This window comes from Nylanderia fulva, unplaced genomic scaffold (genome assembly GCF_048542155.1).
Source record: "Nylanderia fulva isolate GAGA-0341 unplaced genomic scaffold, ASM4854215v1 Scaffold24, whole genome shotgun sequence".
Classification (NCBI taxonomy): domain Eukaryota; kingdom Metazoa; phylum Arthropoda; class Insecta; order Hymenoptera; family Formicidae; genus Nylanderia; species Nylanderia fulva.
The window spans coordinates 1,747,501-1,765,740 of NW_028190304.1; the positions used below are offsets into that span (position 1 = coordinate 1,747,501).

Here is an 18,240-nt window from a genome sequence, read left to right on the forward strand (position 1 = left end):
GGTTCAGTTACAAGCATAGCTACAATTTGAATAATATATGATTTCCTAAGAATCACGTATTTATTTTGACTCACAAATAATAAAATTATATAATTATATATATATATATATATATATATATAACAATTACACACACACATATATATATATATATTTGTCATAATTATATATATATATATATATAATTATGACAAATTTGTGTTTTAATGATTTCTGATTTGATTATTCAAAATAGAAGCAATTTAAAAATTGCATTTTATCTTGTTAAAATTATACATTTTAAAAACATAAATTGGTAATAAAATTTTGTTTTAAGTGTTAGTCGTAAGTGCCTCTAAAAATAATTATATTTTTTAAAAGCATATCTAATGTGTAAATTGACAATTATTAATTTAAATAATAATAGGAAAAATTATTTCAAATTGATTATAAAATCTGTATTTGAAAGAAGGTGATTTTTATGGAACATTATATATAATATTGTAATAATTATGTACATACAATTAATTTAATTGTTTTTTTTTAGGAGTTGCAAACATTTTAATTCAAGAAGGCAATGTTTTCGAACCGATAGTGATTCTAGCAGCAATATTACACGATACAGTAGAGGATACAGATACTACATTCGCAGAAATCGAGAAAGAATTTGGACATAAAGTTTGCCAGGTGGTCCGTGAAGTGACTGATGATAAAACATTACCAAAAGCTGAACGTAAACGATTACAGATAGAGCACGCTCCTAATATATCTCGTGAAGCAAAACTGGTAAAATTAGCTGATAAATTGTACAATCTGAGAGATCTTGAAAAGTGTGTACCTATCGGTTGGACAAGCGAAAGAGTAAAGGAATATTTTAAGGTAAAACATTTTCTTATTGATAAAATATAATTATAGAAAAGAATTGCATCAATATTGCATCTTAAAATCTTGGTTTTACTTTAGTGGGCGAAAGCAGTCGTCGATGGATGTCGTTTAACAAATCTCGCTTTAGAAGGAGAATTAGATATTTTGTTTGCACGTCATTGCGATTCGATCTGAAGAGAGCTGCCAGTACAAATTCTGAGAATGCAATTGATGAAATTGTAAGTGTGATGATATAAGGATAAATAAAACACCAAAATATTTATATATTGCATATGAAAACTTGTATATAAAAGTTACATACGATATAAACGTATATTTACACAAATAACATTTTTCGAGTAGATTTTTTCTAAAAAAAACTGTATATCTATATCATTTTCTTGAAGCTTTAATTAGTTATTTTCCAGATTGTTTGCAATGTTCATTATGAAACCACTTCATGTAATCAGCCAATGCTTCTGCCTCTTCTATTGTAACTGCATTGTATAAAGATGCGCGAATTCCACCCACCGATCTGAAAAGAGATCATAGCGATTTGAATATCAATTAAATATGAAAAAAATTATTCTATTATAAATTTTTTAACTTTTTAAGATCGATATTGGAATTTTTCATATTTGATATAATTTTAAAAGCTTACTATGTTATAATGAACATGTAAGCAGAATTATTTTGCCATAACTTTACAGTAATTAGATTTATCATTTTCGACAGATGTTTTTCACTGACCTGTGGCCTTTCAACTGCAACATACCGCGAGCTGCGGCACCAGAAAGAAACTCCTTTTCAAGATTCTCATCACCGTTGCCTATTCTGAATGGAATGTTCATTCTGCTACGCGCGTCTCGTTTGATAGGACACGTATAGAAACCTCCTGAATTATCAATTACATCGTATACCTTGCTGCTCTTCTTCTTTGCAAGATTCTGCATACCTTCGACGCCGCCATTCTGTTTAATCCAATCGAACACCAAACCCACTACATATATCCTAGAACATTCATCAACAAATTGATGTAACAATAGTGGTAGAGGCTTTTATTACAAGGATGACATGAAAACAGATTATGTAAGTATCATATATATCCAAAGATTTATTTTTCATCAAAGAAAGCTCTATGTATTGAAACTGCAGGCACTGTTGATGTTATTTCATAAAAGGCATTGTAAAAAAAAACTTTAAATATCTTTTCTTTATTGTAGTTTTATATGTTGAGGTTTTAATTATATCTACTATTTTTATGTATATTTTCTTTGTCCGAAAGTTACAAAATCATAATTTACAAAATCAATGATACTACTCACTGAAAGACAGGTGGGGTGTTGTGAAGGGAATTATCATTGGCCATGACGGTAAAATTCAGCACTGTCGGACACACATTCATGGCACGGCCGAGTAGATCATCCCGTACGATTACCAAAGTGACGCCGGCTGGTCCAATATTTTTTTGAGCACCAGCAAAAATAATCGCGAACTAAAAGAAAAATATATTATAAGTTTTAAGTAGATAAAAGTTGTTAAGTTGTAAACAGTTATAACTGCTTAATTGCAATTGAAAAGTGAGGAAATAATGAAAAATCACACACTGCGTGATCTAAATAAAATCCATCTGATCACAGCTCATTATCGTACCTTGGATACATCAAAAGGTCTCGACAATATATTGGACGACATGTCGGCGACAAGCGGCACGCCGTTAGTCTCCGGGATAAAACCGTATTCAATTCCTAAAAACATTTATTTCGACATATATTTAATATATAATGGTACGAAATAGTGTAAGAAGAAAATAGGAAATTATTTTGAAACATTTTGCTCACCGTGAACAGTTTCATTGTCGCAGTAATAAACATACGAAGCGTTTGGATCTAAATTCCAAGTAGAAGGATCCGGGATCTCTGTATATTTTGTTGTTTTCGGTAGCACCATATTTACTTTGCCATACTTGGTCGCTTCTTTCGCCGCTTTCGCCGACCATGAACCTGAAGAAAAACATTTTTTTTTATTTAAAAATTATATTTTTATATTTATTTTATATTTCTCACTCTTACCTGTTACTAGATAATCCGCTGTCCCGGTATTCAGTATATTTAGAGGAATTGCTGCAAATATTCCCGTGCCACCTCCTTGCATGAATAAAATGTGATAGTTTTCTGGAACGTTACTTTAGAAAAAAAAATCTTACAAAAATCAACAATATAAGAGAAATACTTAAAAAATCGAATATTATTTACATTGCAGTGACGATTAATTACATTTTTATGGTAGAACAATGAGCTCTAAAGAGCAAAAGAATCTTAAATTGAACTTTAATTGCTCGATTAAATATTTTATTTAGTTTGGAAAAAGTCGATGATACCTTTAAGAATATTAAGACTGAGAATTCCAAGATTTTATTATATAATTTTTTATTATTGGATCGTTTATTTTGAAAACGATATAAGAAAATGTTTCAGTTTATAAAATATCTTACAAAAATTCATATATGTATATATATAAGTGTCATAATTTATATCACTTTTAAAATAAGCTTCAAAATAAGTCATTTGTCGACTAATTTAAATACTATTTTGATTTTTGACTCACAGGATATCTCGTAAGATGGCTTGTGCATTGTTAATAACATTGTTAAAATCATTGGACCGATGACTTAGTTCGAGGATGCTGATTTGCGTGTTCCCATATGCAAGTAATTCTTTTTGTACGTCTTTTAGAACCTGTAATGGAGCAATTTTGATTAACCGAGTATGTACATACGCGAGTTAGTTCAATGAACGCGATTGACCCCACATTCTTCCTATATTTCTATATTCTCCTCGTGATCCAGTATCGATAATTAAAAATATATAAAATGTAATTGTGCAAAGAATATGAGATTTTAGGTATTTATCTCTTGGTGCAACTTTTTTGTGCCTTATCACGCAAGCGAGTGGGAGACTCATTACTTAATTATCATTATAATAATAATAATGACGCGCAAAAGTGCGTATAGCTGTTTATTTGTCGATGTGACAAAATTGAGAGTCACGAGTTACTCTTGTGTAAGCCTCGAAAATTTATATCAGCTATTTTGTGCTACTCGTTGCATACATAATATATCTTCTATAAAAACTTTTTTTTTTAACATCATTGTAGATGCACGTGATGCAAACGCATTCAAATTATCATTGCAAGCATTGCAAAATAGTTGAATGTGTTGCAAAACAGTCGATGATATTAATCAAACATTTGCGTGCGTGATTTGTACTAGTAGAAAGAATAATTTTTAAACACAGATATAGGAAAGATACGAAACAGATAAGATATAGTATAGACATAGAGAGCAATTAAAATATAAAAGGAATTCAGAAAATTAGAGAAAGAATATGCAAAAATATAACTACGTTAAAATTTTACATCAATTTATACACAAATAAGTCTATTTCTGACTATAGAATGTTCCAAAATTATATATCTTTAATTTTTAAATTAGATGAATTAAATGAATAATTTTTGTTGATCTTACATCAGTTTTTTCATTCTTTTTTAATTTTTGAAAGAACAAATTGTTATTGAGCTCAGATAATTTTATGCGCAGATATTCGAGAACTTTTAGTGACACAAATGTGGAAGCTATCTGTAGATAGTTGTTATGTTGGTCATATCTCGGAAAAATAATAACGTGTCTTTATTACAACTGCTAATTACAGCTAAAATCTATCGACAATTTTATGTCGCTGCACAGAAGCAATAATCATTAAATTTATATATATATATATATATATATATACGTATCTTACATGTACCATTTATATAATTATATATTAATTATGTACAATATAAAAATATTCATATAGTGATATATATTTATATTTAATATATGATATATATTTATATATTATATATATTTAATGTGTATAGTTATAGATTTATATTATAATATTATATAATATTTTTATATATTATATATATTTAAAAAAAGTAGATAAGTCATTTTTTCTATTTACTTTTACTAATAGTTATAGATATATACTGAAAGTAATCTTTGCACATTTTACATTTAATAAATTATTAATTATATTCTCTCTCTACTGATTTGCATTCGTGCATTTAATGCATGTTAAGCTATTTTTTGAAGCATATAAAAAGTAGTAAAACTAGTTTTAGAATCGATCATTCGCCTTTTCGAGAAGTAAACCATTATTTGCTTAATTTCTAATGAATAAAAAAGAATTATGACATACCTCGTGCGGCAATTTAGCCGGTCCTGCCCCGAAATTGATCACTTTACTTTCATCAGTCATTATGCTTACAGATGATGTTGACGTGCTTGGCAGAGAGGTCGACGCAAACTGAGCTCTAATGAAAGACACAAACAAGTAAGTGGTCACTAGAGAGACAACGCTTAGCAGTCGTAATCGTCCTCGTTCAGTTGGGGGGATCTTATCGTCTCGACAACCGATTTCACTTCTATCTTAATTTTCGACGTGATAAGATATATCTTAGAGATGTTTTCACGAGGTAAGCGAATTCGTCAGACGCAAAGCGTCTGCTGTTGTAAACGGTCCATTTGTTTCAATTAAGAGAATGGCATACAGAGAGTGTCTGAAAATTGTTTCCGTTCAAGGTCCCATCAATCAACACACAAGTATACAGCGCTTTCCAGATTTTCATCTCTTATGGCTTTACATGAAGAGTATGTTGCTGTGAAATTTTCTTGTGATTATCTGTCAAGCTATTTCAAGAAAGAACAGGTAAACAAATCAAAATCATTATAAAAGAAAACTGAGAGAGAATTTTTCTTAAGTTTAATAATTATATATTAAATTATATTATTATTAAATTATATTAAATAAATTAAATTTTTACAAATAAGCAGAATTTCAAAATAATATGATTATGGCCATAAATTCATAAATAATATATTTGTTATATAATCGCACATATATGATAATACATATAGATAAAAAATATGTGGTATATAAAATTATGTAGATAAATAATTCAAGTTTCCATTTTAGATTGTGTGTGAATGTAAAATCATCGTTAATTCACGAACTTTAATTTTAAAATTTTATTTTAAAACTTTTCAAACATGCCCCTGATTTCATTTAAATAGATTTAAATATGAAACATGATTTTATTTAAATATATTAGATGTATTCGAATTTCTCATGATAAATAAAATAATATAGTAATTCAATGAGAATAAAATTATTAGCGAGGAATAAGTTGTAATAATCTCAATATTTGTACTTATCAATAGAATCTAGTTTTTAATTATTTTATTAATATTTTGGGGGATTAAATAAATTTATTATTATATATAAAAAATAGATTTGGATATAAAATTTAGATATAAAACATTACTATATTTTCGATAGAACAATGCAAAAGGAATATGAATCTAACAAAATTTCTCTTTAAACATTTTATTAGAATAGCTTTTTTTTATAACTTGTGATTTTTTAATATTTTGGTAAGTGTTAATTGTTAATTAAAAATTCAATCAATACAGAATTTATTTTTTCTAATTAATCTTTATTTTCAATATTGAAAATGGGAAAAATTTTCTTAAAATTTGATTAATATTACTATTAATATTGTTTTTGAAATATCTTTAGACGTATGCTTTTTTTGCAGTACGATTTAAAAAAAATTTATGGAATATAATACTGATATATATTTTAATTTTATAGGTAAGAGCATTTGTTTTGCACAAATCATGGTCGATAAATCTGCTTGAAGGAGTGTTTCTGTGATCAAACACTAGTGGACAGCATCGTACGGATCAAGCAATTTAAAGATGTTAAATAACAAATCAGTGTCATCAAGTCGTAAAATGTGTTCAGGTAAATTTTTTTGTCATAATCTAAATGTTAATAGATCTTGTAAGATGTTTAGATTAAATTATATATTAAAAAATTAAATAAATTGAATTTTTACAATAAGCAGAATTCGAAAATAATGTGATTATAATTATATAAATTCAATATATTTTTATAATCGAGCGTATATTTTTAATACATATAGATGAAAAATATAAATATAGTATATAAAATTGTATAGATAAATAATTTAAGTTTCCATTTTAGAATAAATGTAAAATCATCGTTAATTCACGACATTAATTTTACTTAAATACTTTTATACTTAAAGACTTTTTATTTAAATACAATTAATTATCTTTTTTTTTGCAAAAATATAATTCAAACAAAATTCTTTTCTTCATATATTTATTTTCTAGGAAACTAGATACAGTGTTTTAGTTGTGCGAATAAATACTTAAAAAAATTTTTTAAAAGATTTTTGCTGGGATGTTTTTTTAGATTTACATTAATAATTGTAAATCTACCGCACAATTTCTGCCTATTGAGATATCTTACCTATATTGTTATATCATTCTTTAAATTTTTAAGCTATTACACGCGTGTGTATCCATAAATATACTTAGAGATGCTGGAAATATATGATGTGGCTGCTTTATCGCGTAGGTCACGAGTAGATAACAAGTGTTATAAAAATGTATCACGCCACTACTAGTTAGATTAAATTTTAATCAGAGTTAAAAGAAAGCTTATTAAGATTTTGCTTGGATCCCTGATTAACTGCAATCGTTTGTACCTGCAAATGTATCAGTCTACGTCTTTTTAGACTCGTGTCTTTTAGATATTTTGGACAATTTTTTATATCTACTCATCAATAAGAGAAATTCTAATTAAATAATTAGAGAAACATCTTGTTACATTGTATTTTCAATTTACAATTGCTTATTTGCAATTTGCAAATCGGTTACATCATCAATAAGAAATGTAGAGTTATATTATGCTTTAAGTGGTATCAGCAACTCTCTTATCCACTATTATTCACGAGTATCTTATGTAACAGAAATCGCCATTCAGATCAATATGGTTCATTGAAGTCCGTCATTGACCTTCGCAATTATGCATATTCAAGTACATATTCAATTTCGCGATACGATCTCGATAGAATTATTCGAGTCTCTTTTCAAAGAAAGAATTGAAATGAAAGTGTTTAATTAGAGTCTTATTGTCTTTTACATATATATATATAAAACATACATAAATAAAATCTTAATAATCTGCGGGTCCCTTTTTAATGTTAACAAATTTAATCTCATTGTCAGTTGATTTGAAACGTGATCCTTATTTGGGATTTAAAAATATAAAATGGACATCTGTGATTTATTTTTATTGCTATTTCTTAAACATATAAAAGTATCTGTGAATATTTTATGGCTTGCTTCTAAAATATTTTAATTTGATGCCAGGTCTGGATGCTGATGTTTCATTTTTGAAGATACGGCTTCTCCATTCATTCCGACTGCTTGGGTTCGACCGGAACCGGTTTTTATTGATCCGCCGGCAGGAATGTTCTCTTTCAAGCCGCCAGCAGGTAGGGATGATGGCATCGCATGATGAAAGTCAGCCGACAGTCGGTGATGAACTTGGCGCCCAGCACGCATGATCCGAGGGAGTGGTGACCTTCCGCGTCCTCAGAACGCCAGTCTGTCGCAAATCGCCGGGAAGTCTGCCTCGTCGTTGTCAGCCGTTCTGCTCAATCGCTGTTGATTTCCTGTACTTGGAACCGCTGTTGACTCTCTCGCTTTTAAGCAAACGAGACAAAGGTAATCGTTCATCCGGCCTTACGATTCCTTCTCATCAGTATTGATTTTCCTCTACGCGACTCCCTCTACGAATTCTCGACGAACGAAGTCGTGGGAGAGTTCAAGGTCTCCAATTTTAGAATTTCGCGATGTTGCTCCTTCGCGTTATGTTTGGGTGGAATAATATCATTGTATTTCTCTGTTAGCATCTTGATCTTTATATACGTCGTATAGACAAAGCACAAATTAGTAAATGAACGAGAAAATATCAAATAATTTAGAAAATTTTATTTAAGATTTTTATTATAATTTTTTTATAAAAAAATACTGATGCATTTTAAAGATTAAAAAAGAGATATTTCTCTATATATTCCTGCAATTTTCTCGTCGCGCGTACAACTTTAAGGACTTTATTGATTTATCAAAGCCTTTATTTTCGTCTTAAATTATCATATGTTACACAAATACTGTATAAAGATTTAGGCCATTATATAATATTAATTTATATCAAGCGTATATGTAACTTTTAGGGAAGATAAGAGTATAATTGGATTGCGCGTTAATGACGATTAGAAATTCTCTTTGGCTTTGATAATCGGCAATAAATGATAGACAAACTGAAGTAGCTGAGTCGAAAGTTGATTGAATTGATCTTTTAATTTCGTTCACATTTGAGAAATAATCTTCTTAATTAATTTACTTTATGTATATATAAAGTAAATCCAGTGTAAATCGTTTGTGATGCACAAGTGGCTAAAATTTCTCTTCTAAAAAAAGGAAATAAATTTTTTTGAGACTGCATAGTTTTTTCGAAAAAGATCATTATGCCTTGATATTGAATTAAAGGCATATCTAATTCAATTTTAAGGTATAATAATTTTTTCAAGCTGTTAAGTTGAAAAATTTTTATTTTTTAGAAGAAAAATCTTACAATTAGCCGGTTTAGGATTCTATAAAATTTAGAACTTCGTATAGTGAACACTTGCACATCAGAAAATCGGTGCACGATGCTCTCATTCCCATTTTGATTCGCACAAGATTATCTTATCGTGCAACATAATCTACATAATAGAAGGTATAAAGAGCAAACGAGAATGTATCACCGGCTCGAGAGAGAGAGAGAGAACAAGAGCGATTTTTATTCTTGCACTCTCGAAATGTCTTCTCTAATTTTTCGTCCAATTTATTCAGCGTTTTTTACGCCGGCAGTAAATTACTTCAATCGAAATGCAGTCAGTTTATTATCGGTTTTAATAATCGATTCGTTGTTAACGAATAGTAACGACACGAGAGAATATCGAGGCCAATAGGCAGATGTAAATAGACATTATAAACGCAAGAGAAATGAATTTACGCGATTTCGAAATAAATTTCTGTCGGACCTCAAGGATTTTTTTTTTAGAAATTAATTCTTCATTACTTGAGAATTATTTTACATAAAAATATAAATTCTTTTGTACGTATTATGTCATACGTTGCGACGATCGATAATGTAGTGCATAGAGATATATGTATATATTTTATCATAGTGAATGAAATCATGCGTAGAAGGTCAAGCTCGAAACTGCGCTGCTATCAGCTGATTACTTACGTGGGCACGTGTTCACGCATGCTCTGAACGAAATCAAGGTGAACGAAGTGTCACATGAGCGAGAAAAAACGCGTTCAATGACTATCAACCATTAAATATTGTTTAACTATCCAAAATAATTTTGAATAAGTAGCAATACATTAATTAACGGCTCTTTCAATATTATATTTTTACGGAAGACACAAAGAAATATTAATTAATTTGATATCTTTTAATAATTTGAAGGCTTATGATATTAATTAATTAATTAAACACATGTCGCTGCGAAATTCGGGAATCATTGAACAGATTATTGTTATAAGTAAACATTTCAGATTTTTTTTCCAATTTTTTATTGTAAAAATTTAAACAGTATGCTTGTAGAGAACATAATTATGGACTTATTATAATATTTTGCAATAATTTTTGCGCGTGTTTAGAAATTTATTTCTCATTTAAAAAAACATTTAAGTAATTTTCTAAAAAATTACTTAAATATTTTTTAAATGACAGATAAGAAAATGTGTATCTAAATACTTTATATGTCATACATCTGAAATACTTCTTAGAAAAGCTCAGAAATCTCTTGATTCAAAGTCAGCTATCAACTATGTGTAATACAATATATGTGATAAACGTTTGTCAAACAAACAGATGCGTTAGGTATTTTAATTTAAAGTATAAGTTCTTCGAATATATTTTGCGAATGACGGCGATTGCTAGTGCAAACGAGTACTTCTGGCGATTTTCACAATCACATGACTTTGACAATCTTTAACAAAACCTATTTTTCCCTTTGGTGTGCGATTAAAATATCTCAGATAAATTTATTAAATTTAAATTAAAATAAATAACACACAAGTTTAGAACAATCTGAAACGAAGTGTCAAAATTTTGTTAGAAAATCTCTTCAATTTTAAATTGATGTATTAAATTGGTGCACTTTCTCATAATTTTTTAAAAAATTCCATTTAAATTTCTCTGAATTCCACATATCAAGTATTTCATTTAATTAATAACTTCTACGGTTACATACTTTTCTTTATGAGAGTATATTGAATGTGCCGTCAACCAATTGATTATTTTTCCATTTTTTAGCTTAGGTCTAAATATGACCTCGTGAAATATTTATTGAGACATATGCTTGACATACTATATAATTACGCACCGTCCAAAAGAGATCCATGCGATCTGAATCTAAATCCGAAACAATTTCACACCACTTTCCCAATCGATCTTTTCCTCTTTCTCTTCTTCGCGGTCCCCACGAGGGATACTTCGAAGAGGATCGCGATCCTATTTTCGGATCTCGAGCAGAGGCTCCCGCGAGCGAATTCTCGTATGCACTGGCATCGTCTACGATCTCCCGATGCTTCGCATCCTCCTCAGTCGTTTCCCACTCCGGTTGTCGTCGTCGACGCCATACACCTCATCGTCGCTCCTCGTCGTCGACGACGCCGGACGTTCGCCGCATTCGCGCGCGACCCTCACAGGCGGATGGAATTTTCGCGACACCGTCGTCGTCCCAAACGCCTCGTTGTCGTCGTTACTAATCTCCTTCTACCGTTTTCTCTTTGCGCAGCCCGCCAAAATGGTCTGGATCACCGTCGACGATCAGGTATACCGCCTAGTTCGATCGCGACTTAGACCTTTCGCTCAAGAGTGCGATTTGCAGTGATCCTTAATTGAGAAACCAATGTAATTTCGGTGAACATCACTTCTCGGTCATTATTTTTTCTAATCGTTGACACCAAAAAATATTTATTATATTTTATTATATATTTTGTATTATATTAATTATTATATGTTATAATGTTGATGCAGTTCTAATATTCCAAGTAGCGAATTGACATCATTCTTGCTACTTGGAATATGTGATATATATATCTGCATATTGAAATTGATGGCGACAATTATACATACATTTTCCGTATGTTTTATGTGAGCACGATGCATTTAATTTTAATTATTTAATTCACCGAAATTATAATGGTTTCTTCGATATGTGTTTTTTCTTTGTTTTTGTCGTTGCTTGAATTTTTGATTTCCGTTTGCGCATACGCACACGCTATATATATATTGTAAAAAATTAAAAATTCTTTTCGCTTAAAAAACGGATGATATATTTAAAAAAAGTGCGTACGAGGTCCTATTACGTTGAGTCTATTCATCATTGTTGTGATTTAGATCTTTGACGGAGAAGACGTGTGTAAATTCGCGAATTAAGCATAATGATTTTATGCGCGTAAATAAATCAGCGACATTAATCTGTGATTTAATTTTTTTTCTTGTATACGATATGAATATGTAGCATTCGAAGCATGGAAGTGTTATTATGAGTTTTTTTAACTTTTCTACGTTGTTTTGTGTGCGATAACCTCGAGTTTTGTATTGGAAACACAAATCAAAGTCATTTTCCTTTCTGCTATAATATTATCAATTTCTTATTTCTTATCCTTATAAGATCATTTAACTGTGGAAAAGTACCTAAAAGATCTGCGTCTTTATATAGAAAAAGTAAGATTAGTCGCGATTGGTATGAAAGACATGTCGCTTTATTCCTGACAAAGATTTACATCTCTCGAGGGATTTATACATTTTTTTTTCGGATTTCGAGGATTTCTTGCTTATAAATGCCTAGTAATAGTTTTTATTTCGATGTGAAATTAATATGATTTGTTTTTACTTGTGGTGTGAAAAATAGATAGCAGAGTGTGCTTTTATTGATAGAAACACTGATAGTATTTTATCATTCTATTGCCTCTTTAATATAATTACACGCTCTTATTTTATATATTATTTTTTACTTTCGCATAAATGCTTTTTTTGAACGATTATATTATTTCCGCAATTATTTTTTGCATTTTTTCCTTATTATTTTATGTTAAATAAATTACAGTGATACAAATATTGTGATCTCGTGGTGTTAAATGATTGACATATTTACTATTATTTTTTCATGATACATAATAAGGTTTGCTAGGTATGACGTTATATGATGACGTTATATGAGTCGGAGCTTTGTCTTGCAATCGTAATTAATATCGTCTACAATGCAAGACTTCGCACATTCGAGCGTATATTTGCGTGATGTTTTAGAATAGATTCGCGCGGAAAACGCGACGTAGAATCGCTTTACCTTGTTGCGAGAATAAGCGTCTGTTCTGTGCAGATACGATAAAGAAATAAATATAGGAGTGTCTGGATGAGTAATTTATATGTATTGCGATATAAAAAATTTTTTTTTAAATTTTTTTAAGCTCGTTTGTCAGTTCTTCAAGGTGAATTTAAGCTTTACAAACGTAGACGCGTCGTCTTTATATGAGACATTTATGATGTAACACTATGCAATTCTTCGTGACATCAGTCAACACATTGAATTCATCTGCCTTTTATCTTACTTTCTAAATTATAGAGTTTAATCTTGATACGACAGTTATCACATATTGATGATAACGAGTAATAATTTTTGCAAAGTTCTTCGAAATGATTAGAATCAAGAAGGGATGTATGCAATCGTAAAATAATAAATAATGAAAGAAGTTAATAAAGGCGCGAATGTTTATTAGCTTTTCTGCTCCTTGCAAACCTTTTAATTGAGAACTTATATGGAGTTATAATTAAATTCGTAAATTATGAGATGCGTGAAAAAATACAAGAATATTAAAATGTTTTACGTTTAAAGCAAAATAATAATATGTCTACATAAATTGCGGATGTTGTAACTCTTTTGTGCGAAATATAATTCTTCTTGTTCCATGAAATGCTTCTATTTTTGTCGATGCGGTTCTACTATTCGCGCAGTAGCCAGACACAGCGATACTTTGTAATGAGAAATATTTTTACTGATTGTTTCTTGTAATAAATATTATGGATAATAATCTGATTCGTGAAATAATCAAAAGAATAAATGTTAACGCGATGATCACAAGACAATTTTTAAAGAATTAATGCTTGTTTAGGCATGAGAAATTTATTAAAAAATAATTATATTTAATTAATATATGTATTATATATATATATATAATAAGAAGCAATATAACAATAATATATTTAACATTATTAATTTTAATTTATAATTACTTAAAAATGGATGTCGTTTTCTTTTTATTTTAAATATAAATGCAAATTTAATTTGATACGCTCTAATTTACAACACTTGTGCACCTATTTACAAGCTAATAGACTTATTGTATGTAGATTCCAAGCCTTGTGACCAAAGTCTAATTAATTCTGATTACTTGTCAGATCTAGTTAAAAAGAACCTTTTCTAATTTTTTATGAATTTTCGCAGATGGCCGGCAAGCCGAATACTCAGGCATTGTATGCTCAAAGTCAGCTGGACCACATGTGCGCCCTGGACATCGACAGTCGAGTGTCCTTCGTCCGTTTATCCGGTATCATCTGTACGATTGGTCCCGCGTCTCGATCCGTCGAGACCCTGGAGAAGATGATCGAGACGGGGATGAATATCGCCCGATTGAACTTCTCTCACGGATCCCACGAATATCACGCGGAGACCATCGCCAACGTTCGCCAGGCGCAAAAGAATCTGACCATTTGCGCCGGCATGAACATCCCCGTCGCCATCGCCCTCGACACGAAGGGCCCCGAGATCCGTACGGGTCTCCTCGAGGGTGTACGTGATTGATTAGACTTATATAAATATTCTTATCAACTCCTCAGTCATTTGTTATAGAGGATAGTGACCTTTCTATAAGTGTCTGCGCTCTTTTTATAATTTTATAAAGCAGATATATATGTATATATTTAAATATTAAATATTTAATTAAGACAGATTTAATTAAGTAATATGCAAAAATAGTATTTTAAGAATTTTTACTGTCATTATAGGGCGGCTCGGCCGAAGTAGAATTAGTCAAGGGTCAGACTTTTAAACTGTCCACCGACAAGGCGTATCTGGAGAAGGGAACCGAACAGGTTGTTTACGTTGATTATGACAACATCTCGAAGGTGTTGAAGGTAGGAAATCGCGTGTTCGTGGATGATGGCTTGATCTCTCTCATCGTCACCGCCGTTAGTAAGTTTTAGAAAATCATTGCAATCTTGTCTTTTCTTTAAATATTTGTAAAATTGGAACCATTCAAGAATTGTAGTTCTATAGAGCGACAAATAATATTTCACGTCTTGAATATTATTACGTATTTAAATATACGAGTTATTTATTTTGGTAAGAAATAATATGTGGAGAATTTCGAATATTTCGAATTTTATGATATAAAAATTCATACAGGGTATAAATTTCAACAAAATTTGGAAATTATGATTAGTTTTGAATGTAAGGATCGAGTATTTATTAATTTATATATTCTTAATACATCGATTCTTTTAATTTTAAGTTATAGTTTTGATGTGCAATTTCTACAATTGCTAATAAATATTAATGCAAAAATAAGGAAGAATATTTGTAAGATTAGTAATCTATTTTGTTTCTTGGGTTTCAAAATTTTAAAATTGTCACTTGGAGAACGCAAAATATTTGAGTGCATTGATTCTTTTGGTTCCAATAAACTACAATTTTAATCTGTCATTTTTTATATGTAATAAATATTAAATGCAATCTTGCTTCTTAGGTCCTAATCTAATCTCAACCACCGTTGAAAATGGCGGCATGTTGGGTTCTCGCAAAGGTGTAAATTTGCCGGGAGTACCGGTGGATCTTCCAGCGGTGTCGGAGAAGGACAAATCCGATCTTCAGTTCGGTGTTGATCAGGACGTCGACATGATATTCGCCTCCTTCATTCGAAACGCAGCCGCGTTAACCGAGATTCGCGGCATTCTCGGCGAGAAGGGCAAAAACATCAAGATCATATCGAAGATTGAGAATCAACAGGGTATGACGAATCTCGACGAGATTATCGACGCGTCCGATGGTATAATGGTGGCACGCGGAGATCTTGGAATAGAAATACCTCCGCAGAAGGTGTTTCTAGCGCAGAAGTCCATGATCAGCAGATGCAACAAGGTCGGGAAGCCGGTGATTTGCGCCACGCAGATGTTGGAATCCATGGTGAAAAAACCACGCGCCACCAGAGCCGAAACGTCAGATGTAGCCAATGCTATCCTCGACGGTGCTGACTGCGTTATGCTGTCGGGTAAAATTCATTTTGATATATTAATACAATAATTATAATACAAAGAGAAGAAAGAAATATTTTCAATATAATTTATATCTTTCTTTCGCGTTTCATTAGATTACACAGTCTTTATTTCTGTAATGTCCGTCTTTGAAGATATATGTTTATAAACCTTGTGCATTTTTAGGTGAAACCGCAAAGGGAGACTACCCCTTAGAATGCGTTCGTACAATGGCCAACATTTGTAAAGAAGCGGAAGCCGCGATTTGGCAAACTCAAATCTTTCACGATCTGTCGAGCAAAGCTCTGCCGCCTATTGACGCCACCCACGCGGTTGCCATCGCCGCTGTGGAAGCGTCCGTCAAATGTTTGGCTAGTGCTATCATCGTTATCACGACGTCCGGTCGGTCTGCACATCTGATCTCGAAGTACAGACCGCGCTGTCCCATCATTGCGGTTACTAGGTTCCATCAGGTTGCTCGACAAGCGCATTTGTATCGCGGAATACTGCCGTTGTTCTATGAAGGTACATGTAGTATCGATAATAATTTATTTTCGAGCAAGAAAAAGAAAATTTATCTTATTGTTATTATATCAAATGCAATAGACAATTTGCATAAATATGACACAAATTTTTGGCATGCAGGAGGAGCGCCATTGGCCGACTGGGTGAAAGACGTGGATGTACGTGTACAATTTGGATTGAACTTTGGCAAAAGTCGTGGTTTCGTGAAGATTGGCGACTCGGTGATAGTCGTGACGGGGTGGCGACAAGGCTCGGGCTTCACGAACACTCTTCGCATCGTGTACGTAGAACGAGAATTAATTAGAGAAGATCCTGCATGTGAAATTTATAGTGACTCCGATTCCTACGAAAATCTTTTTTGAATATTGCATTAAACATTTTTATTTCAATCTACCTTTTATTATTAGATTTCATTTATTTTAAATAGTAATTGCTCGGAATGTATGGTATGCTGTTAAACACAAACATCGAGATCATATTTATAATAATTAAGGAGAAATGTCAAGCGCATAATTAAAATAATTATGCGAGATTCTATTTATGCTGTAACACAAATATATTTTATATATATTGATATATATATATATATATAGAGCATACATTTGATTTTTAAATATATTTTAAATATACTTGTAAGAAAACTTTATAATTCCTATTAATATTTATATTATTATTATCTATGTTTCAGTATATTGCCTTCTTAATTTAATTTGCAAAATCGAGATTCAAGTATAGTTATTCTCGCTTAATATTCCCTTTTAATATTGCATTCATATTTTTGGCGATATAATGATACAATTATTGATTTTAATCTTTTTTTTTAATTTTTAGGAATGCCGACTAAACTCATACTATTGGATCGACACAAGAGGAGACATGATCTTTAAAGAGCTGTAGATGTAATGCTAAAGATAACTGCGAACATATACATACGTAATTGTATTCATCCTGTCACGAGTTCCAGTAAATACAGTTATGTGAGACTAATCTCATTAGTATAAACCCAGTATTAATTTATCATTGAGATATACACAAAGACAGATAGAGAAACAGATTATGCATACATAAGATGTATACAGATGCTGTTATGTAAGAGACATAATAATCTCCATCGTATAATATAAAAAATAGGCAAATAATTCTTGAATTATCAAATTAAAAAAATTTGTCGAGTGTTAAATCTTCGTGTTCCTGTATAGAAATAAATAAAGACGTTTATTTTGCAGTAATGAATGTTAATTATATATATAAATTATATAGTTAATATATATAAATATACGTCACGTCTATCCAGGATAAGTGTGAATAAAATCTCAAGTTTAACAAATAAAAAAAAATTAGTGAATATTGTTAAAAATTAATTGCACAAAAACAAATTAATGCAAACAGATCAATGCAACTAATCTGCAATTTATATACATGCAAAATAATAATTTTTATTAGCGCAATTAAATTTCTATATCTACGAGTTCCTTTTGTACAATCTGTGTAGGACACCGTTTCTGAGATATCACTGTTTAATTCGTTTTTCGTGATTATCTCAAAAACAGTTTGACTTAGAACAAAAGTGCAAAGG

The 18,240-nt window shown here is 30.7% G+C and overlaps 3 protein-coding genes across 5 annotated transcripts in view; 2 read left to right on the forward strand and 1 right to left on the reverse strand.

The window, feature by feature from the left end:
- Nucleotides 1-2,313, forward strand: part of Mesh1 (Metazoan SpoT homolog-1) — a 2,524-nt gene extending 211 nt beyond the window's left edge. Inside the window, exons 1-4 of the mRNA XM_029306870.2 lie at nucleotide 1; nucleotides 527-858; nucleotides 943-1,082; nucleotides 1,579-2,313. The exon at nucleotide 1 is cut by the window's left edge and continues 211 nt beyond it. Coding sequence (XP_029162703.2) covers nucleotide 1; nucleotides 527-858; nucleotides 943-1,038 — 429 coding nt within the window. The 3' untranslated portion in view covers nucleotides 1,039-1,082; nucleotides 1,579-2,313. The remainder of the gene's footprint in view (nucleotides 2-526; nucleotides 859-942; nucleotides 1,083-1,578) is intronic.
- On the reverse strand, nucleotides 1,123-5,421 carry LOC114934220 (phosphoserine aminotransferase). Its single transcript, XM_029306868.2, is given in 9 exon segments — nucleotides 1,123-1,280; nucleotides 1,282-1,378; nucleotides 1,594-1,854; nucleotides 2,169-2,338; nucleotides 2,497-2,591; nucleotides 2,685-2,846; nucleotides 2,916-3,028; nucleotides 3,451-3,581; nucleotides 5,088-5,421. Coding segments are annotated over 9 exon segments (1,113 nt in total). The 5' UTR covers nucleotides 5,148-5,421; the 3' UTR covers nucleotides 1,123-1,256.
- Nucleotides 5,422-8,157: 2,736 nt separating this feature from the next.
- On the forward strand, nucleotides 8,158-17,651 carry LOC146723048 (pyruvate kinase-like). Of its 3 annotated transcripts, XM_085483296.1 has the most exons (8): nucleotides 8,158-8,491; nucleotides 11,623-11,658; nucleotides 14,335-14,679; nucleotides 14,895-15,081; nucleotides 15,635-16,156; nucleotides 16,326-16,664; nucleotides 16,785-16,944; nucleotides 17,496-17,651. In XM_085483296.1, exons 2-8 carry the CDS (start codon nucleotides 11,632-11,634, stop codon nucleotides 17,506-17,508), a joined length of 1,593 nt encoding a protein of 530 aa, XP_085339422.1. In that variant the 5' UTR covers nucleotides 8,158-8,491; nucleotides 11,623-11,631; the 3' UTR covers nucleotides 17,509-17,651. The 3 variants fall into 3 exon arrangements, with proteins under 3 accessions (XP_085339422.1, XP_085339423.1, XP_085339421.1); XM_085483297.1 differs by lacking the exon at nucleotides 11,623-11,658 and having other exon boundaries at nucleotides 8,161-8,491; XM_085483295.1 differs by lacking the exon at nucleotides 8,158-8,491 and having other exon boundaries at nucleotides 11,448-11,658.
- The last annotated feature ends 589 nt before the right edge of the window (nucleotides 17,652-18,240 follow it).

Excerpts from the sequence above, each read along its gene's own strand:
- LOC146723048 (XM_085483296.1), top strand. The coding sequence starts at position 11,632 with ATGGTCTGGATCACCGTCGACGATCAG. Across the intron at positions 14,680-14,894 it reads GTACGGGTCTCCTCGAGGGT|GGCGGCTCGGCCGAAGTAGA; the intron begins GTACGTGATTGA and ends CTGTCATTATAG. Across the intron at positions 16,665-16,784 it reads ACTGCCGTTGTTCTATGAAG|GAGGAGCGCCATTGGCCGAC; the intron begins GTACATGTAGTA and ends TTTGGCATGCAG.